Raw genomic sequence first — 25,314 nt, 5'->3', positions numbered from 1 at the left:
AGCTCCTCCGCCTACAGACAGGCGCAAAGAGAGAGTGTCGCTTCTAGAGCCCCCCCTCAAGCAGCCTGGGGGCATAGACGACGCTCTCAGCCGAAGCCTCAGCCTAAGCAGGGTGACCTGAGGGCCGTCCTGCAGGTGAAGAAGGCTTCAACAGGGAGGTCCTAGCCAGCCTAGGTCCTCTGCGGGCGGCCCCACCCATGGGGGGGCGATCGAGGTCGCCTCCTCCGCGGAGCCCGCAGGAAATCAATGTCGACTTCCCGCCGTCGAGTGCGCTTCGGGACGCATCGGTTTCCAGCGAACGTGCCCTGCACTGTCCGCCCCACAGGCTTGCGGCCAGGCAGCATTCGCGTCCGCACATCGAGAATCGTTTTCGGTCGAACCCTGCCGGAGATCCGCTTCAGGGGACCAAGAACGAATCCCGATTAATACCCGAAGCCAGCCTCGAAAGGCTGGTACCCTTAGTTGAGTATTTCGATGCATGGAAAAATCTCATGAATATTTCTCCTTGGGTTCTGCGCACCATTCAAAAGGGGTACAGACTACAGTTCGGTTCCTGCCCGCCAAAGTTCAACGGGGTGGTCGGGACTGTAGTCGACCCAGAGCAGAGTGGGTAATTGGAACAAGAAGTAAGCTCTCTGCTGGTAAAGGAGGCTATAGAACGTATTCCTCCTCCAGACAGGGAGTCCGGGTTTTACAGCCGCTACTTCGTAGTTCCCAAGAAGGATGGGGGGTTGCGTCCAATAATAGATCTCAGGCACTTGAATTGGTCTCTGAGGAGGTTCAGGTTCAAGATGCTCACTATTCCCATCATCGTGAACCAAATTCAATTCGAGGATTGGTTTGTCACAATAGATCTGAAGGACGCATACTTCCACATTTCCATCCTTCCATCTCACAGGAAGTTCCTGAGGTTCGCTTTCGGGGGCGAGGCGTACCAATATCGGGTTCTTCCGTTCGGCTTAGCTCTCTCCCTCGCACATTTACAAAATGTATGGATGCGGCTCTAGCACCGCTGAGGCTTCAGGGTTTCAGGGTCCTCAATTACATCGACGACTGGCTGATTCTATCCCAGTCACAAGAGCTGGCAGTTCAACATCGAGATGTTGTCCTTGCCCACATCCAGAGCCTGGGGTTGAGACTCAACACGAATAAGAGCGTGTTGGCACCAGCCCAGAGAACCACGTTCCCGATTCGGTCACGATGCGGGCACAGTTGTCTCCTGCACGGATCGAATCCATCCTGGCCACGGTGACCAGGATAAAGCTAGGCCAGGCCATCACTGTAAAACATTTTCAGAGAGTGTTAGGTCTCATGGCAGCAGCATCCAATATCATTCCATTCGGTCTCCTGCACATGAGGCCCTTGCAGTGGTGGTTGAAGACAAAGGGGTTCTCCCCGAGGGGAAACCCGTTTCGCATGATCAGGGTTACGCGCAGATGCCTTCGTTCCCTATCTATGTGGAAGAGAGCTTGGTTTCTGTCCTGAGGTCCCGTGCTGGGAGCGTCATGTCGCCGGAAAGCCTTCTCGACAGACGCCTCCCTCACGGGCTGGGGCGCGGTCATGGACGGCCACTTTACGAGAGGTCTATGGCAAGACCGTCATTCCTCCTGGCATATAAACTGCCTGGAGATGTTGGCGGTGTTCCGAGCTCTGAGGAGCTTTCTGCCGAACCTCAAGGGTCATCACGTCCTTGTGAGGACAGACAATATGTCGGTGGTGGCCTATATAAACCATCAAGGGGGTCTGAGGTCTCGCCCTCTATGCAGACTGGCGCATCAGATCCTCCTGTGGTCCCAGGGGAAATTGTTGTCTCTCAGAGCAACATACATCCCAGGGAATCAGAATCAGGGAGCAGATATCCTGTCGAGGCAGGGGCTGAGGCCCGGGGAATGGAGACTCCATCCCGAGGTGGTGGAGTCAATATGTCAGAGGTTCGGCCCAGTGGAAGTGGATGTATTCGCGTCTCGGGAGACGACTCACTGTCCACTGTGGTTCTCCCTCAGGCAGGGCTCGTTGTGGCATAGTGGGTACTCGTTCCCCAAAGTGTCGGTCGATGCAGTTCGAGGTTCCCTCGAAGGGGAACGTCTCGGGTTACGAGTGTAACCCTTGTTCCCCGAGAAAGGGAACGAGAACTGCGTCCCTTCGCCACACCTCCCCCTGCCTGGGAGCGCTTGCTTCATCACAGAAGCTATCTCTGTTGTGTGCCAGCGTCCTTTTGTAGCTTCCGCTTATGCCGTCATACATTACGTCATGACGCAACACCAATCAGGATTGGCTTAGTTTCATTCATACTTCAGAGGCGCTACGCTGAGGGGCATTTCCCCAAAGTGTCGGTCGACGCAGTTCTCGTTCCCTTTCTCGGGGAACAAGGGTTACAGTCGTAACCCGAGACGTTTTCTACCCCAGAGGACTTTCATTTTGTTTGTTGCTAGTTGTAGTCTTATAGTAGCAATTTCAGCTTGTACATCTTTAAAGTCAACATAAAGTCAAAATTTACCATATTAAATTGATTGAATACATTTTTGGTCTTATTGTGCATGATTTTTTAGTGTATGTTGATGTCTTTCTATCCTACTTTCCTTTCCAGCTGAATTAACTTAGGGGTTAAATAATGTTCACCAAGAGCAAAATAGCTGTTTAGTCATTGTTTGGGGCTATTAAAATCTTGCCTATATGTAGTGCAGTCATTTAATAACAATTACCATAATGCAATAATAGCAAATAGTGATGGATTTGAAAAAGGACCATTCATTTGAGACTATTTCAATAATATGCTGTCAAAGGTGAATTTGACCTCTGTCCTCACCACCTTTTTAAGTGAAAGTTGCAAATGCTGTTTTATGATCATTTTTATAATTTTTTTTTTTTTTTAATGTCCAGAATACGTTTAAACTGTCAAGCATAGTTAGATAGATGGACAGACAGATGGACGGACAGACACTTTATTGCTGTATAATTTGGTGAAACCTCCCCGTGTTGTTGCCTGGGGTGAGCTGTGACGTTAGCAGAATCGAAGCATGTTTGTTCAGATCTCAGTTCTCTCTCTGCCTCCTGTCAGAGAAAACTCCACCGTTGTTTTTGGCTGAGGCGAAAGCCCAACACAATTACGTGTTTATCACATTCTGAAAGGCTTGCTTTCCCTCAGCTCACATTTGTTTATTTTGTCTCCTTTATCATTGTTGTACAGGTCCTGTAGCAGAAATCTGGAAACTTAATCACTAGTTTCCTGCCACAAAAAAAAACAAAAAACAAAAACAAAAAAAAAAACACTAAACTAAAAAGGGTGGGGTGGATTACAAGGGCACTGCTGAGGACACTGGAACATAGTGTCCAAACACAGGCAGTAATTTATCTGACAAACATGCACATCAAAATGTGACCTAATGTTTACATATGAATCTCATGTGATTTCAGGTAGTGACTAAGGTCTTTGCAGTAGTGTATCTTTAATCTTTTTAGGCCAAGAACCCCATGGTGGAATGAGAGATTGTGCAAGACCCCTGTTTCGTATTATTTAAAACTGATTGTTGTTTTTTAAGTCTTGTCGATAATAACATGAGTTTCATAACATGTATCTAAATACTTTTAAGCTAATATTGCAAAGCTGTTTGGAGGTGGGAGGGACAATGTAAGATTTAGCTGAACTGTAGCTTTTTTTTATTTATTATTTTAGCATTTTTAAGGTTAACTCAGTACAAGGTTACTATAGTTAACTAAAACTCAATACTTAAAAATAAATGTTAACTGAAACAAAATATAATAATAAAAAAATCACTTTATTTCAGGCAACATTTCTCATTTGTATTTACTTGATGTAGTTGAAAATTAAAATTAATAAAAATCTGTACAGATATATTTAAAAACAAATGACAAAAACGTTATTTAAATTACTAAAACCTTAACTGAAAAAAAATTCTAATAAAAATAAAAACTACTATTATTAAAACTATAACAGAAACTCAGTGATACTAAAATAATATTAAATTATATTTTTAGGTCAACATGTGTTCAATGAACGGTATAGTTTTTCTTAAGCAATAATGGAAATGTTCAATGGCTTTTTGTCATCAAAATTTTAAGGTATATGTCTATAGAAACTTGACTGTCAAAAAAAAAAAAAAAAAAAAAGATTCACTGAAGTAAAAAAGTGTGACAACTAGCCCCGGTCTCCCCTGTATCACATGTATTTAAATAATAATACAGTTTATTTTATATAGGACGTTTAAAGGGACCTCTCAAGGTACTTTATAAACGTTGAAACACAATGCATAAAACAATATAAAGACATACAAAAAAAAGAAAATAAATCATCATAAAAATCCATATAAACACACACTAATCTAATATTTGTTTATCTGCAGATTCGGTCCTCCATTTCTGATGAGAGAGGACAGGTCAGTGTCGTGGGACCAGCTACAGCAGAGCATCCTCAGTAAACTCTACTATCTAATGATCAATGGATCACAGGCACATGTAAGATGAACTGAGGTTATAATAGCCATAGCTCATTTAGCTGATGGAGAGTGGAAAGTTTAGCTGTAAACACAAGCTATGGATGCAAGAAAACACAAAATATGTGCAAACTTTTGAACAGGCAACAGCCAGCAATCACAATTCAAGATCTTTATGTTTCAAAGTAAAGTCTCTCACAAAACCCCATCACTTCCTCTAAAACATCTTCCTCCTTCCTCTCTAGTCATTCCTGTTGCTTTTCAGTGGTTGATTGGTTCCCCCTGCTGTGTGTTTTTAGACACACCAGCCAGAATAAAACAGTGTCAGTCCACATAAAGGGCCTTTCAGTAGGCGTCAATAGACCCCTGTGGGTCCATAAAGGTACTACAGGGGGCCTGCAAACAGACATACAGATATACACTACTGTTTGGGGTCAGTAAGATTTTAAAAGATAACTTTTTTATGCATCAAGGTTGATTTAAATTGATTAAAAGTGCCAGTAAAGACATGTACGTTGTTTTAATGATGACTGAAAGAAACACCCTCTCATATAATTTCACATCACTTTTCTGTCTTGATATTTCTAACTAGTTAACAATATCACAATACCAATATTGAAGTATTGGTGTAATTGCAAAAGCAACTGCTCAATGTTTTATGCTTCTTTAGCCTTTTTCTGCTAACATCTCCATATGTTTTTCATTTCAGAATTTCAGGGTGTTGTTCAAGATTCGTGTTGTTGGGGGATCTGCAGCTTATAGCTACTTAAATCCCCAAGACGGACGGCCACTTTATCACCCTGCAGTGGACAGGTAGTATTGTGTGTGTGTGTCCATACAGACATGGATCAGAACAGAGTATACATTTTATATATAAATCTTTCTCAAAGGTGCCAGTAACAGCAATCCAGTTCAGAGGATGTTTACTAACAAAACAGAGTCTAAAATAAAGTTAATTTTTTTATTAAACTTTTTATAAATAAACAAACATTCAATATAACTTTATTCATTATTCATAGTTAGCAACGCTAAATAATTCATACTGTATTTACAGGTAGAGGCAGCTACTGATTTTATGATAAAAAATTTTTTTTATCCTAAACATCAAAAGAAACCTCTGAGTGGCCACCAACATTTATCACCCTCATAAAATTTCTACAGCCCTTGAGGAGCATTTTAAATCACATATTCGTTGCATCCAGTGTGGACATAATTACTGATTATAATGACTTATACTGTGTTTTTACGTGTTGCATTGCATCGCGCCGCATAAACATAAAACCATGTCTGCATTTGTGATCGGAGAAACGACAGTCAACAAACGCTACTCTACACTGCTTAAAACTCACGTTTGAATCATCAGTGGCAAATTCTTTAAATATAAAAAAATTACTTACAGGCTGTGAGTCAGAAGCGCCAGACTGTCCTTACAAAGTTGAAATTGCCTCACTTTATAGAACAGCCTTTGAGCACAGATCCATTGTAGGCTAGTCTGCAGATTTAGGAAACAGTCCTACATAAAATGCATCACACAGTGTCACAAACTGTGGGCTTGAGTGAGGAACGGGCGGCGGATTCGACAAAGGACACATGTGATGATCCCGGGCTGGACTCCGCTCGTCCTCTTTTGGAAGGCCAAACAAAGTAGTTTTGCTTTCACAACGAAACACACATAGCATCTCCACAACATGGTTGCAACAACAATACTACAACGACAGTCTTAACTTTTATAAAGAATATCTCTTTGGATTTGAGACTTTAGTCTTTGCAACTTTGCGGATCTTCTTTATGCACCAAGAGCTTGTAACACCCCAAAGAGAAAGGAAAAATTTAAATCGCATCATATGACCCCTTTAAACGTCCATCTTCTCTGTAACTTCATTTATGCAAAGCCGTTTGCTAGGAACCGGTTTTCTTTGCATAAGCTTTGCGTTTAGAGAGCTATTTAAATAAACTTACTTAAATCAATATTTTGTGTCTAATAATTTACTTATGTGGCAAGTAGTCATGTAATAAGTGGGTAATAAGTGGATAATATACACCCTGCTGGATTTTGTAACAGAATAAACCCTGACAGGATAATCAGGACCCCGACGTGAAGCGGACATGTTCATGTTCTGATGCTACACTGAAAAAATATGGTGTATGATTTACTTTGAAACAACTCTTAAATTGTTAATAAATTTCACAAATGCTTACAAAGAAATACCAGGTAACAAATGTAATTTGCAAGTATATAGCATTATACGGCATTTCAGCATGAAACAATCTTTGTTATATTTACAACTTTGACTTTTTGCACAGTGTGCTTAGTTAGTTATGAACTAAAACCTCTAAATGCGTATGTCTCTGTGTATATTTGTGTATGTCTGAGAAGCTCTTTTAACACAATCCCTTTGGCTTGCTCTTTATCCCCTCAGAGCTCTAAAGCTGTGCGGCTTAGGTGGACCACCGCATGTGAAGCTCATTGTTGAGTGGGAGCACAGAATCAAAGACTGGTAATGCAATCTTTCACTTCCTTTTGAGTATGTGTATAAATACGGAACATTCCGTCCACACTTCATTTTAAAGCACATCAAGACAACAATACAAGCGTGACGGTCCGATGACCTGGTGTTACTGTGTGTCTGTGTGCAGCCTGTTTGGTAACATCCAAGAGGAGGTGGTGAAGGACTCGGAAAGTGTTCGTGCTCAACAACAACACCACGTTCAACAGCACAGCTGCACCCTGGATGAGTGCTTCGAGCTCTACACTAAAGAAGAACAAGTAACTCACACAAAATCACATTTAGTGCTGAATATTAGCAGCTGAATGCCACAGGAAATCACAACCCAGCTTAAACTGAGTGCGAGGGCGATATTGCATTTATATAATGTTATACAATAAAAAATACCAATAAATAGTAAAACATTCCAGTGAAAATGTGTAGTTATAAGAAATATCAAAAAAAATTAAAGCTGCAAGCAGCAATGAACGGGCCCTCGCACCCGGACTCACCGCCAGCGAATGGCTTTAGTAAAAAAGGCGAACGGCGAGAAATATGCATTTAATTAAAGTTGTAAATATAAGTGGAATATGTCAAATTCATTTATATGTGGCAATCTTCCTGTTGCCAGCAGGTGGTGCTATCATTATAATGGAATATTGGCCTTCAGATGTGTTCAGGCCAGGACTCTTATCGAACATGTGAAGTTTGGGGAAGATCGAACATTTTATGCCTCAGTTACAACAACTTCTCCTCCTATGGCGAGACATCAAATTTTGTCACCACGCTATGGACACGCCCTTTAACAAAAACTCAAAATCTCCACAATTTAACATTGCAAAGGCCTGTAGATTAGACTGACCAAAATAAAATGTTGATGTCATTAAATTTCTTGGAGTAGTTCATTACAGCGTAAAACATGACACTTCCTGTTGCCAGCAGGTGGCGCTATGACTATAACTGAATATGGGCATGTAGATCTGTTCAGAGTAGAAGTCTTATCAAACATGTTAAGTTTGGGGCAGATTGGACATTATATGTCTGAGTTATAGCAACTTCCTTTTTCATGGCGAAACATCGAAATTCGTCAGGCCGCCACGGACACGCCCTTCAACGAAACCTCAAGATCTTCGCAATTTAACATCGCAAAGGCCTTTAGATTAGGCATACCAAATTTGGTGTTGATCTGAATTAATCTCTAGGAGGAGTTTGTTAAAATACAAGGCATGCAAATGACAAAAATGATGCAAAATTTGCCCATAAAATTAAAAATAACCGACTTCCTGTTGGGTTTCGGATATTGCTCCAAGAGTCTTTTTTGTAGGTACTGATGCTTTACATATGTGTACCAATTTTTGTGCATGTACGTGAAACGTAGCTCGAAACGCACTCCGTTGAAAGTGTATAGGTGGCGCTGTCGAGCCATTTTCCCACAACCAATGGAATATTGGCCTTCGGCTGTCTTCAGGCCAGGACTCTTATCAAACATATGAAGTTTAAGGAAGATCGGACATTTTATTTCTGAGTTACAACAACTTTTATTCCCATGGCGAGACATCAAACGTTTAATGGCGCCATGGACACGCCCTTTAACGAAAACTCAAGATCTTCACAATTTACCATCTCAAAGGCCTTTAGATTAGATTGACTGAAATAAAATGTTGATGTCATTAAATTTCTAGGAGTAGTTTGTTACAGCGTAAAACATGACACTTCCTGTTGCCAGCAGGTGGCGCTATGACAATGACTGAATATGGGCAAGTATATCTGTTCAGGTCCGGATTCTTATCCAACATGTGAAGTTTGGGGCAGATTGGACACTGAATGTCTGAGTTAAAGCAACTTCCTTTTTCATGGCGAATCATCGAAATGTGTCAGGCCGCCACGGACACACCCTTTAACGAAAACTCAAGATCTTCACAATTTAACATCACACAGGCCTTTAGATTAGACTGACTGAAAAAAAACTATTTGTTGTCATTCAATTTCTTGGTGTAGTTCGTCACAGCGTAAAATATGTCATTTCCTGTTGCCAATAGGTGGCGCTATGACAATGACTGAATATGGCCATGTAGATCTGTTCAGGTCCGGAGTCTTATCCAACATGTGAAGTTTGGGGCAGATTGGACATTGTATGTCTGAGTTATAGCAACTTCCTTTTTCATGGCGAATAATCGAAATTCGTCAGGCCGCCACGGACACGCCCTTCAACGAAAACTCAAGATCTTCGCAATTTGACATCGCAAAGGCCTTTAGATTAGGCATACCAAGTTTGGTGTTGATCTGAATAAATCTCTAGGAGGAGTTCGTTAAAGTACAACGCATGGAAATGGCAAAAAAATACACAAAATTTGCTCATAAAATTAAAAATAACCGATCTTCCTGTTGGGTTTCGGATTTTGCTCCAAGAGTCTTTTTTGTAGGTATTGGGGAGTTACTTGTGTGTACCGATTTTCATACATGTACGTGAAACATAGCTCGAGGCGCACACCGTTGAACGTGTATAGGTGGCGCTGTCGAGCCATTTTGCCCCACCCACTTCTGAAACCCATATCAGATGTAAATTTTTTGCCAGTTCTGAGGTGTGTGCAAAGTTTCATGACTTTTCGAGCATGTTTAGGCCCTCAAAAATGCGATTCATTTTGGAGAAGAAGAATAATAATAATAATAATAATAATAATAATAAACACAGCAATTCCAAGAGGGTCCTCGCACCATCGGTGCTCGGGCCCTAATTATATATTCTGTAATTTGTACATTTTGAAATGTTTGTTAATTAATTATAAGATTTGTATTACTATAAATTAAACAATATTATTATTATCCTAAATTATAAGATACCATTATTATTGTGGTTAAGGTTTTTATTATAATCAGTTATAAGATATTATAATTAAAAGATATTATTATTAATGATATTTTATTATTATTAAATGTATTATAATTTGTATTGGTTTAATCATTTAAATTATTTTAATAATAATTGAAATTTTACATTTTAAATTTCATTTGAACTGTTTCAGTCAAATAAATAATAGAATTTTAAGAAAATAATTAGCAATTAGCAGCTATTCCATTAGCATATTTGTAGCTTATTTTACTAAATTGCTTTTAATTTGATTAAAAGCAATTTAGTAAAATATAACTACATTTTATTAATTTGCTTTGGCTTTAGCCTTAATGACCTTTTCCTTATGCATTTTGCAAAAATTGTGACATTTCTTGGAAATCAGGAAATACAGGCATTTTTTGAGAATTGTGTTCTACGCTTATGGGGTAAACTCCTGTTTACTCTGATACTGAAGTCTAATTTGTTCACATTTGTGTAAATGGCGCTTCAACCTGACAAAAGGGGTCGAGCTGACTGCTATATAATAAGGCTGGGTTTTGACAGATTTCACAGTTTGATTCGATTATCCCCCACAAACTTGCAATTCTATTCGATTTCATTTAGATTCCAATTCAGTATTGATTATTTTGGTTGAAAAAAGGTTGAAATTTGCTGATTTGTATACAAACACTTAAAATATACTCAAAGATTTTGTAATATTAAAGTTATAATACTAACTTTAACTTTAAATTACATAATTATATTTCTACTCCAGTTAGTTTTTTTTTTAATATAAACAGTAAAATTGTGGTTGTTGTAAAAACTTGACAAATTTATTCAAACATAAATTAAATATTGAAGAACAGTAAAAAAAAAAAAAAAAAACATTATAATTAATATGTTATATGGTGCATATTCAGCAAAATGCTGCTTTCTAGAGCTATTGTTGTCTTTCCACATTTTGAAACACTGATTGAGTGATTACATGAGACAGGATACGGATTTCAGTAAGTTGTACTCTTTCTTTTAACATACCTTCTGATGCTCATTCATGTTTATTTCATGCTGAAACTGCTATTAAAGTGGAGGAGACGATCAGTTCACAGCGATCTGTCACTCCACATCAAACAGCGCCAAAACGGCATTTAATATTTGAATATTGTAATAAAATGGAAAAAATTTGAAATCTAAGACTTTTGTTTCATATCGAAATTAACAAATCACAAAACTTATTGCAATTTATTGGATTGGAGGCACGCTAAAATGTTCAGTTCATTATCTGACAGGTTAGACTAATCGATTCTTGGGATTTATGAATCAATATCGTTTCATAAAATTGAGAATCAATAAAAAAATCGAAATCAGAATATTTTTACCCCTACTATATAAGTCGGCTTAGAGTGCCATTCATCAGAATCTTTTAACTGATAGCAACAGTCATCGGCTTGTGTGCAGCCTTTTAGCACAGCAGCTTACACAACGCTCGCTCCTATATCTTTCAAACGGTCTCCCACATTGCATTGTGCACTTATGGGGAACACATTCAACAGTGCTGTGCAAGCAAGTGCAGAACGAAGCCAATCTGCGAGCCCAGTCCCTGAGCACCTGTAATGAGGGCTCCTAAAAAGCATGAGCCAAATATGAGACCCAAGGTTATAAAATCTGGTGAAGGTAGACAACGAAGACCAGCCAGCTGCCGCACAGATATCACCAATTGAAACTCAGCTGGACCAAGCCCAGGAGGAGGCCATTCCTCTGGTCGAGTGGGCCCTCACACCAATATTACACTGTAAGCTCTCTGAGGTGTAAGCCAGGGCTATAGCGTCAACTGTCCAACTATCTCTGCTTCGTAACTGGCAGCCATTTAGAGCAGCCTCCGAAGCCTACACAGAGCTGCTCTGAGTGATGAAACAGGACAGAGAGCCCAACATACACTATAAGAGCCTGAACCGGGCAAAGTGGATTCCTCTGAATTAGGAACAGCTAGCAGGGTAACGACTTGTGCTCTGAATAGAGTGGAGAGCACTTTAGGCACATAGCATGAAGCACTGATTGACAGTGCCCAGTCTATGGACTTTTGAGTATGTGGGTCCACTATCACAGCAGTAATTTTGTTGGGCACGCACTGAAGGCGGTTCCAATTTGAACAGAGCTTCCAACGCTTAGAACTGGTCGGGAGGATGGAGAGTGGACGCAAGCTTTCTTTGAAGGCAGTCTAGCCTCGGTGGGACCTGACCCTCTCCTCTTCCTCTCTGCATATGGATCAGGATGGCTTCTGATGCTCTGGGACCAGGGTTACTCTGGGACAGGGTCCCTGGTGCTTAGGAAATGGGTAGTGTTTCGTCGCCTGAGGGTGCTGTATCATTGACAACATAAAGGATGGAGCCTTCTGGCGATTTGAAGCATCTGCCGAACTGGAGCGCTACGGCAGGATGTGACGCATAGCCTGCAATGACTTCTGTGCCGCTGTGAAGCGTTCAGCAAATCCATCCATGGACGGGCCAAATAATCCTGTGCAGGAAACTGGGGAGTTGAGGGAGGACCAACCTTTATTAAAGGAGGCAATACGCGACTGAAGCAGTGCAAGACTCATGCTCTCACAGTGAGAGCAATCCTTCTCGGTGAGCGTTGCCTCGGCATGGGTGCTGCCTTGGCACACGACACACTTACTGTGCCCATCTGAGCCACACTTGCAGCGCGACATTTGAAACAATGCCCCTAAAGAAATTGCTCTTAGGAAGTGCTCTTTTCAGTCACTGGATGGCCGCTGGGGAAGCGCTGTTAGAGGCATCCTTCCTCTGCATCTTCGTGCTGAAGGAAAAAAATTCTTATGAATGGCGCTTTGAGCCTACTTATATAGCAGTCGACTCCACCCCTTTTAGCTGGTTGAAGTGCTATTTGTTCATGCAGCTACACAAATGTGAGCAAATGATGCTTCAGTATCAGAGTAAATAGGAGTTTACCCCATATTCATACAATTCAGCAGGAGAGACCATTCGAAAGGAAAACAGGAAACGATTAACAATGGCAGAAAAAAAACATGCTTTTTAAAATACAATGGAATAAAATCAACATGGAAGAATTATGTGCAAATTATTTTTAAGGATTTTAAACAAGAATAACTTTCTTTCTAATGTGGAACTCAAGAGGAAGTGGTATGCTGTTATCATCCATTAAAACTAATTGTGACCACTGGCTGTCAAGCTCCAAAATGGCAATAAAACGCTCCCTAAAAGCACCATAAAAGTGGTCCATACAGATTGTGTACTATTTTTTAAGCCTTCTGTAGTCTTACAATAGCTTTGTGTGAAAAACAGATTAAAAATTAAGTCATTATTCACTGAAAATATTGCTTTCAGATTTTATTTGCTCTCATTTGTTTGACAAGCCATTGTCATCAAACCTGCCACATCTTCACATGAAAAGTTTGAATATACATACACTACTGTTAAAAATGTTTGAAATTTTAATCTTTCTTTTTTCCACAAAAATATGAAGCAGCACAACTGTTTTCAATGTTGAGAATAAGAAGCTAATGTTTTATGCATATTGGAATGATTCCTGAAGGATCATGTGACACTGAAGACTGGAGTAATGATGCTGAAAATTCAGCTTTACATCACAGAAATAAATTACACTTTAAAATCCATTCATACAGAAAACAGTTATTTTAAATTGTAATAATATATCAAAGTATTACTTTTTTGTTATAAATGACAGTATTTTTGACTTATTGCAGCCTTGGTGAGCCTTAAAAAAAAAAAAAACATTTGAAAAGATTTTTAAAAATCTTGCCAGCAGCAAACTTTTGATTTGTAGTTTAAAGGCAAATGAAATTTGGATAATGTCATCATTTATATATTTTATATCCCCCCCCCCCCCCCCCCCCCCCCCCCCCCCCCAAAAAAAAAACATTCAGACTTTTTCTCTTTTTAAAAGTCATGAAGCTCTTTTTTGTTTATTTCCTTTCATTTAATTAATGCGAGCTGTTCAAAAATAATGCAATGTGATCAATTCAAATCTTTCAGGACCATTTATTTAGACCAAAAAGCTCTTATGTAAAGTTTCCTTGAGTTGTATATCCTAATTTTTCATCCATGTTTACTTAGCTGGCCCCTGATGATGCATGGAAGTGTCCTCACTGTAAGCAGCTAAAGCAGGGCATGGTGCAGATGAGCTTGTGGACCCTCCCAGACATCCTCATCCTTCACCTCAAACGCTTCCGGCAGGTGGGAGAGCGCCGTAACAAGCTCTCCACGCTGGTACAATTCCCCCTCACTAGCCTCGATATGGGCCGCCACATGGTCAAGAGGAGCAACTGTGCCCAACCACCGCCCGGCTGGAAACAACAGGCCCATCACCGGCCCGAAGCCAGCCGACACACACTGAACTTCCTGTACGACCTGTACGCCGTGTGTAACCATCATGGAGGCATGCATGGAGGCCATTACACAGGTGTGTGAGCGAAGGAGAAAAGAGAAATTATTTATAGCCTTCCTGTAGCTAAAAGGGATAGTTCACCCAAAAATTCAAATTTGCTGTTAATTTACTCTCAGGCCAACCAAGATGTAGGTGACTTTTTTCTTCACTAGAACAGTAAAGAACATTTTAAGCTGAATCTGTGGTGCTTGGTGATTCATAAGATGCAAATCAATGGCTACCTACATTTTGAGAGTCAAAAAAGCATATACAGGCAAGATGAAATTAATACCCATGACTCCTGATGACATACTGAGGTCTTATGAAGCGAAATGATTGGCCTGTACAAGAAACATAAGATTATTTGTAACATTATTGCCTGTATCTGTAATGCAATAGAGGTCACTTTTGATAAAAGCGCCTTCCAAATGCATATATGTAATTGCAAATATGTTAACAAGATTTAATTTGTGCCTTTTAGGCGAAACAGATTAGAAAAAATTATATTTAACTAAAAGATAAATGAGAATTCTTACAAAATCTCAAGAACATCTGAGCAATAAAAATTAGGGATGCACTGATATTAAAATTTTGGTTGATAAAAAAATAGGCAATAATAATTTTCATATTATTATTTTGTCTATACTATTCTGTCTAAATAAATTAAAAATAAACTAAAATGTAAAAAATAAAAATAAAATTGCTTTAAAAATTGTTTCAACTAAAATCAATTGATAAAAGCTAAAGATTACGTTTAAAAGTGCTCTTAAATTATTAATATTTTTTAAAGATAAAATTTAAATGAGCATTAGAGGATTGCAAAATTAATCTAAATGTAAAACTTAGCATGTACAATAAATATCCAATATCAACTGATACTTATAAATTCATATCACTGACATCTGAAAAGGTACTGATATATTATGCATCCTTAAAAAATCCCTTTGAGCCCCTCTACTGATCACATGCGTCCTATACGATAAGGGTGTTTTGCAGTGTTGCACATGGTGAAATCTCAGCTGGATTTATGGGATTTTAATGAGGAAAGAACACTTGAAAACCCTTCAGAAATACGCAATCCCTTCCAAATCCAGAGTGGATTCACATTTCAGTGAAATAATGACCCCAAATATTTGTCCCGAGCAACTATTTCAAGCAAGAAGCTTGCATCAGATTGTGAAAGACATATATATTATGGCAACCGAAGCACAAAGTTAAAAGGTGATGGGGAAAAAGGTGGCCAAGCAACACAAGGCAGCTCATTATGTTCACCCAGGAGGAAAAAGAAAAATATTCCAGCCTCGTTTCTGTTCAAGCTGATGGACATAAAGGCCAGAATTTACCAAATAGCTGTCAGGAAAGGAAACTTTGATGAATCTGAATGATCTCATACTTCAAAGTACAAGCCAAAATATTAACTATTTTATGTGAAAATTATGTGCTAAATAATTACACTGCAAACCCTGTTTCTTAATTATTAATATCACTATAAAAAAAAATCATAAAACTGAGAGTAGTTTATTTTTCTTACCTCAGACACAAAAATCATGCTTATGCAATTTAATCTTATGACAATTTGCTATGTAAAATTTATATTGTTTATATATTTTCATGGAAAGCAAGACAAAAATAATGATAATGATTTAAATATATATATATATATATATATATATATATATTTGCAGTGTAAATACTATTTGTATGGGTGCATACATGTACAAAAGAAAATAATAGTGTTGTCCTAATAATTCTTGCCCGCAGTGTACATACAGTACTTGAGCATGAAGTATAGAGCATTGTGAACATAATGAGTCTCTGTTTTGAGCAGCATACTGCAGGAACTCAGTGGATGGTCAGTGGTATGCGTACGATGACAGCAGTGTTGAGCCGGTGCCTGAGGGGGAAGTGTGCACACGTGGTGCTTATATCCTGTTCTATCAGAGACGAGATGCCATCCCATCCTGGTCAGCTAGCTGCTCTCGACAAGGTGAATGCTCATCTCTGCATCTCTGCCTCAATGTATACCCACACTACCAAGGGCAGACAAGCAGAAATCATACTAAAGTTTGCATTGTCAAGAGAATACAAGAAGTTGCTAATGTAGTTTTGTTTAGTAGATCATTTCATCCTGTCAGGTGTGTGGTCATTTTATGGTTTTCACAAACTTTATACTAAGAAATGTATGATTAAATTTTGAAAATCTGCTATTAAATTTGTTAGAATGCTCCCCAATCAAAACGCAATATTGACTGCTTTTATTTTTACATTTTACTTTACTATATTTTATTTTATTTAAAAAATTCCACTCCTCAAAACATGGAAATAGCTAGTAGAGTAACTTTATTTGCTATGTATTTTACGCAAACAAAGTAGGCAATAGGGCATTAATGTTTAACTGTAAATTTGATCAAATGAATGTTGCCTTGGTGAGCATAAGAGACATCAAAAACATTGAAAAAATATCACCAACCCCATACTTTTGAACGCTAGTGTACATGCAGCAATGTCACATTGCAAAGTCACATCCAACCTCTGGGTGGCTCCAAGAGCTTTCCACACAGCTCTCTTCAACTTCTCTTTAAGAACCACATCTTCAGAATCGAAATATAAACACAGAAATGACACCAATGGAATTATAGGTATTCAGCACTAGTCAAAGTCTGCCTGGTTACTGTGTAGCCATGACATAACCTTGGTGCTGGAACAAGAACAAAACATTTCCAGGAAGGACAAGGCACAGATATGGCTTTTGAGCGGCTTGTCACAGGGGGCTGGAGACACAACATTTCACATACACACACATTCTCTGACAGAGTTTTCTCACTTTCTCTTTCTGCTCCAGTGTCTCTGCTGCTGTTTGCCTTCCTTTTCCCTCTCCACTGAAGTTACATTATATAATACTTCAACAAATCAAATCTACACACTCATATCACAAGTCAAAATATTAGAGTTATATAGCCTAAAGAAGTTATTATGATTATCGTATGTGTCCACTGAAGCAAACTGAGCGGGCATTTTCACACATCATACACATTGTACATGCAAACTTTTTGCACACGTCTTACAGCGTTTCTTCTTCACCAGTGGAAACAAACACTACCGTTCCAAAATTTGAGATTATTAAGATTTTATTAATCTCTTATGCTCACCAATGAGTATAATTTTGAATATAATTTAAAGTGTAATTTATTCCTGTAATGTAAAGCTGAAATTTTCAGCATCATTACTTCAGTCCTCAGTGTCACATGATCCTTCAGAAATCATTCTAATATGCTGATTTGATATTATAATCCATGTCGAAAACAGTTTTTACTGCTTAATATTTATGTGGAAACCTTGATACATTATTCAGGATTCTTAGATGAATAGAAAGTTCAAAAGAACAGCATTTATTTGAAATATAAATTTTTATAGCATTATTCATGTCTTTAATGTAAAAATTAATACATCCTTGCTAAATGAAAATATTATTATTATTATTATTATTATTATTATTATTATTATTATTATTTTTTTTTTTTTTTTTTTTTTTATTTTAATTGGTGATCCTAAATGTTTGAACAGTAGTGTATGGTTTGAGTGTGAGCTTTGTTTGCACCTCACTAAGTGCACTTCACTAAGTGGTAAATGCAATTAAAGGGATACTCCAACCCAAAATGAAAATTGTGTCATTAATCACTTACCCCCATGTTGTTCCAAACCCGTAAAAGCTTCGTTCGTCTTCAGAACACAATTTAAGATATTTTGGTTGATAATTGTTGAATAAAGTCATTATTTTTGTTTTCTTCGTGTACAAATAGTATTCTCATTGCTTCATAACATTACGGTTGAATCACTGAAAAAAAATGTATTTTTAAATATAATTATATATTTTTCATAGTGAAGCAAGGCCCAATAAATTATTTGCATATTTTGCTATATTTTTGAACATGGTAATTTTTTTAATGTTTCAAATTGTGCATTTTACTGTTAAAATGCAGTATAGCAAGGTTTTTTTAATGATATATGACTATATGATATATGAATCTTTTGTTATAATACATTTTGATATTATCAGAGGTGCTGTAATTATCCATGAAATGTCACGCAGCAGAGGCCTTAGGTTTCTCCAATGTGGTAGTAATTAAAATGGATCTGTTATCAGCAGGGAGCCCATTGACACACAATAGACATGAGTTGTGTGAAGTCTGAGTTGAACTCTTTGAACTGTTGTGAGCAGCTTCAAGCAACAGTTCAAAATTAAACAGTTTCCACAAACGTGAACCCGAGAGTTCAGTTAAGCCATCACCTTCAGTGTTCGCTGTTGTGATTAGAGCAAAGTCACATAATTCACCTCCATATAACGTGCCTCAGGGCATTTATGCATGAAGTCAAAAACTTTTAAATATGTCTGTTTGAAGCTGGATATGTGCTTTGACACATTTTTTCATTTCATTGTGCTTTGTCAATCCTTATATATAAAATGAAGCTTTTCAGCACACATATAGTTAATGTTTTTTTTTTTTTTTAACTTGCTGCATCATTACTCCAGTCTTCAGTGTCTCATTATCCTTCAGAAATCATTCTTTAGACCCCAGGCTTCTTCAAAGTATCTTGTTTTGTGTCCTCATATTGTTCTGAGATGACATGACAGAGTTTTCATTTTCTTGGGCAAACTAACCCCCTAAAGTCAGCCATAAAAAAGGGAACAGCATGTTCTCTGTGTCAGACTCAGACATACAAAAACAACAGCTCTCATATTAGAAAACTTTTTAAATTGTAGTATTTCAAAATATTACTGTTTTACTATATTTGTGATTTTAAAAATGCAGCCTTGGTGAGCTTAAGAACTAAAAAAAAAAAAAAAAAAAAACCCACCTCAAAACATGTGGCAGTCACATTAAAGGTGCACTGAGCGAATTTTGCCAAACGATGTTTATATTTGAAATCACCAAAACAAACACGCTCCTTGAGTTTCTCCACCACTGGAAAGCTGCCCCAATATTTATGTGGGTCCTACCTGTTGCCTGATCGTAACCCTTCTTTTTAATGTTTTGTCTGCTTTTTTTATTTGCCATATCTGGCTATCTATAGTCGATTTGCTAATATCCGTCCTGTGCACTCACTGAGCGCTCTCTTCTCCCCATCATTACTAGACACGCCCCTTACTGCTGATTGGCTGCAAGTTTGTTTTGGGACTTGTTTTTCAAATATTGCTTACTGCACCTTTAGGATGAAGGTTAGATAAAAAATGCATCTCTGAAAGGTCATGTCTCAGTGCATAACTTCTTCTTTCAATCCCTCTGAGAATGCATTTGCTGCAATTTTTCCAAGGTCTGTAACTCAGGTCTGTTTTGTAAGGTTGTTGCACCAGCTGTCTGCCAGCATCTTCTGATCATTTGTATGCATATGGTTATACTTGCTGGATCCATTCCATCTCATCTTCATGAGTGTTTAATGGAGAAAAGCCTCCCAGATTCAAAGGCTAGAGCAAAGTGAGAACCGGTCACTGGTATTTTCATGCACTTTAGCACAAAATGCTTCGCCATAAAGAATGAAATAAGTATGTTTACTTATTTCTGAATAGCTAGCATTCAGCTACATGTGCCTTTCAGTTTGTTATCAGAAAAACCCAACAGCATTTTGACTTGCATGAGTGGAGCAAAGTTGACTAAGTAAGCTACTTTTGACCCACAGGTTCCTCCAGCTCCTCTACATCAGACCACTGGCTCATCCAACTGAACGCGGACAAACAAATTTCAAATTCAAGTAGCAAGCTGTCCAACTCATCTTCAGCCCCTGAGCCCCAGACCCCACACATTCCTATCATCCATGAGCCTCAAAATAAAGACAGTGGTCAGTATATTCTTGCTGTATATCCACTACTTCTATAGAGTTTTGCAGCCTTGATGTCAAAACCCAGAAGACCAATTTGTCATGGGGTGCCTCAAGATCCCCTTAAGAAAACCATCCAAGTAGCATTAATTTATATTCACCACAGACTTTGTTTTACTCATTAACTGAAAAATCCTATAAAGAAAAAACAAGTTGAGGGAACAAGTGGCAAATTAGTCCTTTGGGTTTTGAATGATTTTAAATCATTTTGACTTGAGTGGTTTTGCGCACTTAATGGAAAAAGGAAATTCTCTGCCTTTTTAATGATATAATTATGTTTTAAGATGAAATACAATAAAATAGTGGCTGTCGTTACTTTTGATTGCAAACTATTTATCAGAATTAGCAGTTTTTTTCAAATATATTCCATAATCATTAGCAGGTTAAGGAAAACTGGTAACACTTTACAGTAAGGTTTCATTTATTAACACTGGTTAACTACATTGATTAACATGAACTAACAATGAACAATTGTTCTAAAGCATTCATTAATCTCAACATTTACTAATACATTGTTAAAATAAAATAAAAAGTGCATCTGTCAATATTAAGTAATGGACCTGATCTAACATGAACTAACAATGAACAGTTGTATTTTTATTAACTTACGTTAACAAAGATTAGGAAATACTGTAACAAATGTATTGTTCATTGTTATTTAATGATAGTTAATGCATTAAAGTTAACTAATGGGAACTTATTGTAGAAGCGTTAACAGAAAATTTTTCGCATTTATAATATAGTACATATAATTACGATTTTACATTGTTTAAAAACAAACAACATTTATTGTTTTAATTTAGCAATAAAATTTGAAGTAAAATTAATTTCAAAGCTGAGACGTTTAAATTAATTTAATAAAAAATAACCGCATTAAACATTTTTTTACAAAAAGCTTATGTCGATTTTGGGATGCACGCATTAAATATGACGTACTAGTCCTCTGTTTTCTGCTTTTAGATGTAGTTGAGCCGACGCCATTTGTACGAAGCGTCCGGGGCCACAGTATGAGTATGCGCTACCACTCCAAATCCAAGACAGGGCCAGGCAAAGTTCTTCCACTGCGCTGGTCATTTGCTTCGAAGGACCGCAGAAAGCCCTCCAGCGTTGCTCCACAAATCGGAAACGATGAGCTGGTGGAGTACCTTGAGTCCGGCCGGCGGCCTCGATGCACCAAGGAGCCCATAGTAAGTATCGTGGCTAGTCCTTCACAGGTCAAAGCCCAGCTTTGCAAGGACGGTTCTCTGAGTTCCCCTAGCTGTGGCAGTAGTGTGGAGCAAAGTAGATATCAAGGTCCGGATTCTCCCAGACTGCCTGAAGGCCAGAGCAGACCAGCATCGGACCTTAACGGTGTCACATCCAATGGCTCGATGGCCAAAAACAGTTCAAAAAGCAGACAGGAGCACGAAAGGACTCAGGCCAGCAAATCACTGCAAAGTTCCCCTACTGTGCTGTCCAATGGTACTAGCAACAGTGCATCTCATTCAAGAGACTCCACGTTAAAAGAGCTACGAAACCAGCCAGCTACGAAAAGCAGGACTCATCCCAGACAGACTCAGATGGCCACAGAGGAAAGCAGGAGTAAAGATGGCCCCTTCATCAGCACCGGCAGACTGCAGGATAAGGAGGTGGGTCACGGGAAAACGCTTTCCAGCAAGAGCTTGACCAAACTGTCTCTATCCAATGGGACTCTAAATGGAAATGGTATTGAGGTGAGGAAGACCGGCACTGCTCAGAAGGGCACCAGTAAAGTGGTTAACGGCAGAGAAAAGCAGGTTTCTTGGAGCACAGCTGATATAAAACGCGCCCACAGCTCATCCAATATTCAGAGCAGGCTAGACATGACTTTGAAAAGGACGCTGTCTCTCCAAAGAAACGGTCCCTTGGTGCCGGCCCCCCATAAAGCGCCAGCGGTAGATAAATCCTCCTATGCAACACTACAGAGAATCAGATACAGCAGCACTTCACTCGGCAGACAGAGACCTGTGCCCGAGTCCTGCTTCTGATGGGTTTCATCTCCACTGTGGGAAATAGTATTTGTAAATATGTCTTACTTAAGTCATACTATTGCTGTTTTGCAAAACCTAGTGAGCACTGAAAAGCATTTTATGCACGTTTCCAACAAAAAGCCTGGTTCAGAAGGCTTAAAACGCCTTGTTTTCACCAAAAGGCAGCAGACAGACTTTAAAGAGATTGCACTCCTATAATGCATTGCAACAAATTCAGTGAACAAATCCAAGACAGGAGTAAGAGTCTTCATTTTCTCCCCACATAAGAGCCACAGAGGACGCAATGGATTAGTTTTGTTTTTAAGGTAACGCGCCACTGAATACACATAAAAAGGAAGAAAGGGGTGAGCTGTAGCCCATTATCATTTAGAGACATGCACCGAAACGGCTCGCTATGAACAGAGCAGTGTTTGACAAGGTAAAAACAGCTTAAGGAATTCATTAAGGAATTTTAACTTAATGAATTCCTTAAGCTGTTTTTTTAAGTATGTTGCAGACCACCTTAAAGAACACCTTAAAGAATCATACCAACCTGTGCAAAATGGGTATCTGATGTCCCCTTTAACTATATGCACTTTTGACCCTGTGGACTTTTAGGACTTTTATAACTCTTAATTAGTCCATTTACAATGTCCCTTTTTCCTGAAAAATTTCATTAATTTTTTCCACCAGACTGTCATTTCCAGCACATCTCAAATTATATATTGTTTAATGACATTCTGGGATGGAAATGACAGTTTGACATTTGGAATAAAATGACAGACTCTTCTGTTTTACTAAGCTTAAATTTGTAGCTAGCATTTTATGTATCATAGATAAACACATTTGACAAAATTACAGCTTGATCGCAAATTGGGCAAAAAAAGCAAAACTACTCTAATTGATGTTTACCTTGTTTTTTTCCCCTTAATTTTGTAACAAATTTGATTTCACCTCAAGCTGTCCACTGACACTGTTGTCTCCTTAGTATCCAAGTACAAGTATTTTTGATAATAAATTAGGAGCAACATTTTTGATGTGGTGGTAATGACACCGCAACTGTCGAACAGTCGCAACTTTTCTGAAAAACTAATATATCTTCACACAGTAACTATAGATATACTGTAAAAGACATTTGAACCATTTTAAAAGAATAAAATAAAAATGCTTCCAAGTCAGTATTATTGTAACTGTCATATAGCAAAAAAGAATCTGACGGCTAGTAGTTGAAAATCAACCCCTGGGACTTAAAAGTTGAAAAAACACTTAAATATAGTATTTAAGTTACTCTCGTGTCATCTGTATTGAAAATGATTGCGAATTTCCCATTTGTTGATGATTGCTGAGTGTCCTATTTGTATGACACCTTCTGCATATACAGAGCATCTCATGAGATTCTAATTCAGAATCTTAGAAGGTAGCTACCTATGTAGGGTGTAGGCAGTGAGGCAGCTCACTAGGTTTTGGATCAGAGCTTGTGTTTCCCCTCTCAAATCTGACATTCTGTATCATAACTTTTTATTGTTTTTAGAAACAATATTTAACTTGCATATCTAGAAGCCTGTGCTTAAATCTCCATTTATACCTGCAGAGATGTAGCATCACATGTAAGTGGCTGGAATTAGCAGTAATGATACAGTAGGATCTGCTTGAAGGTCAGAATGGAGGTCTGCTTTATGTGTTTAGTGAACTGTTATGTATATTTATGCAAGTGCCTTTTTGTAAAGATCTCAGGATAGGGATCATTACCTACTATATACATACATGCGCACACCTCACCACAGATGAAATAAATCTACAGAACGCGCAAACATTTATTCATCTCGCTCCCACAATATCCCAAACTACACTAAATGTTTCATATCAACGTGCACCTTGTTCACTGCTAGATTCACTGTTTGTTTTCTGACGGGAAACTTTGCGAGTACAATCAGACATTATAGAGTTCTAACAGCGCGTTCAAGTATCAGCTGGAAATCGAGCATATAAATATCAATATGATACAGATGCCCACAGACTGAGAATGATGTGATTTAGAATATGAGTGTTTTATTTTATTTTTGTAAGTTTTAAATATGAATATCACTCGGTCACTGTAACAGAATAATATAGTAATAGTGTAATATTACTTAACTCTGTTTTGCCACTCACATTTTAAACAATTCATTAAATTATAATCCCAGTGCACTTTCCTGATCTCTGGAGTGATGTGCTCTCATATCACTGCTCAATCTGAATATGATAATGCTTTACGTGAACCATTCACCTGAAATTAGTCTCCCTGTGTTATTGCTAATGCACACTAAACCTGAAGACCCGTGCTTACGTAAGATTAAGATTAATGTTTTTGGATGTAATGATTACTGAGGACATATATTCTCATCTTCTCCTGAGAGATTTAAGTTCTTTATTCTTTAGGTTTTTGTACCACACATTTTTTAATTGTGTGTATTATGTGTAATTAAACACAGGCTGAGATGCTTGTTAAGTAGCAAGAGATCAAGCAAGTCATCACGGATTTCAAAACTTTGTGCTAACCCATTGCAACTGGTTTTATTCTTAGATTTTTAAGCACAACTTTTCTAAACACATTTTTAATGAGTTGGTTGTTCTGCTTTAAAACAGATGCATTTGCACCTCAATCAATAAATCATTTCACTGCCTCTGAGATTGTCATTCCTATCATGTCATGATTTTATATGACGCAACATCGTCTAAATGTCAATACAACTGTATGGTGTGAACATTGATTGATTCTTGTTGTTACAGAGATGGCAGCTATATTGCAGATGCAAATAAAGCATTGTGACCTATGTAGGTGCTACTGTGAGCAGCATTATTGTGCTTTAGATGATTGCAAAATTCTGAGTGGCTGTTTTCTAGTTATGTTTTGTGTGTGTGCGTCTCATTTGTGCCACTGCAATAACACACAGATTCTTTTTTTTTTTTTTTTTTTTTTTGGTTCCATGCATATGTTAACTTTGGTTAAAGGAATAGTTCACCCAAAAATGAAAATGTGCTAAAAAAAAAAATGTAGATCCAAGATGAAGATGAATTTATTTCTTCATTGCAACAGATTCAGAGAAATTTAACATTACATCCGTTGCTCACCAATAAATCTTCTGCAGTGAATGGGTGCCATCAGAAACACATCCATCATTAAGGTGTTTTAATTTAAACAGTCACTTCTGACCAGAATACCAGTCCATAATCCATTATACTGCTTCCTCCAGTGAAAAAGTCCATTCCCAGTTGTCCTCAAAAAA

At 38.2% G+C, this 25,314-nt stretch overlaps 1 protein-coding gene across 1 annotated transcript in view; it reads left to right on the top strand.

Moving 5' to 3' along the window:
- LOC109065293 (ubiquitin carboxyl-terminal hydrolase 43-like) overlaps positions 1-24,861 on the top strand; it is a 79,629-nt gene extending 54,768 nt beyond the window's left edge. The window contains exons 8-15 of the mRNA XM_042729352.1: positions 4,362-4,473; positions 5,161-5,264; positions 6,872-6,949; positions 7,089-7,218; positions 13,877-14,222; positions 16,015-16,173; positions 19,863-20,021; positions 21,021-24,861. Coding sequence (XP_042585286.1) covers positions 4,362-4,473; positions 5,161-5,264; positions 6,872-6,949; positions 7,089-7,218; positions 13,877-14,222; positions 16,015-16,173; positions 19,863-20,021; positions 21,021-22,066 — 2,134 coding nt within the window. The 3' untranslated portion in view covers positions 22,067-24,861. The remainder of the gene's footprint in view (positions 1-4,361; positions 4,474-5,160; positions 5,265-6,871; positions 6,950-7,088; positions 7,219-13,876; positions 14,223-16,014; positions 16,174-19,862; positions 20,022-21,020) is intronic.
- The last annotated feature ends 453 nt before the right edge of the window (positions 24,862-25,314 follow it).

Source organism: Cyprinus carpio, chromosome A3, assembly GCF_018340385.1.
Source record: "Cyprinus carpio isolate SPL01 chromosome A3, ASM1834038v1, whole genome shotgun sequence".
NCBI classification, from domain to species: domain Eukaryota; kingdom Metazoa; phylum Chordata; class Actinopteri; order Cypriniformes; family Cyprinidae; genus Cyprinus; species Cyprinus carpio.
Note: the sequence above shows the minus strand (reverse complement) of the source record. Positions and strands in the feature narration are given on the sequence as shown.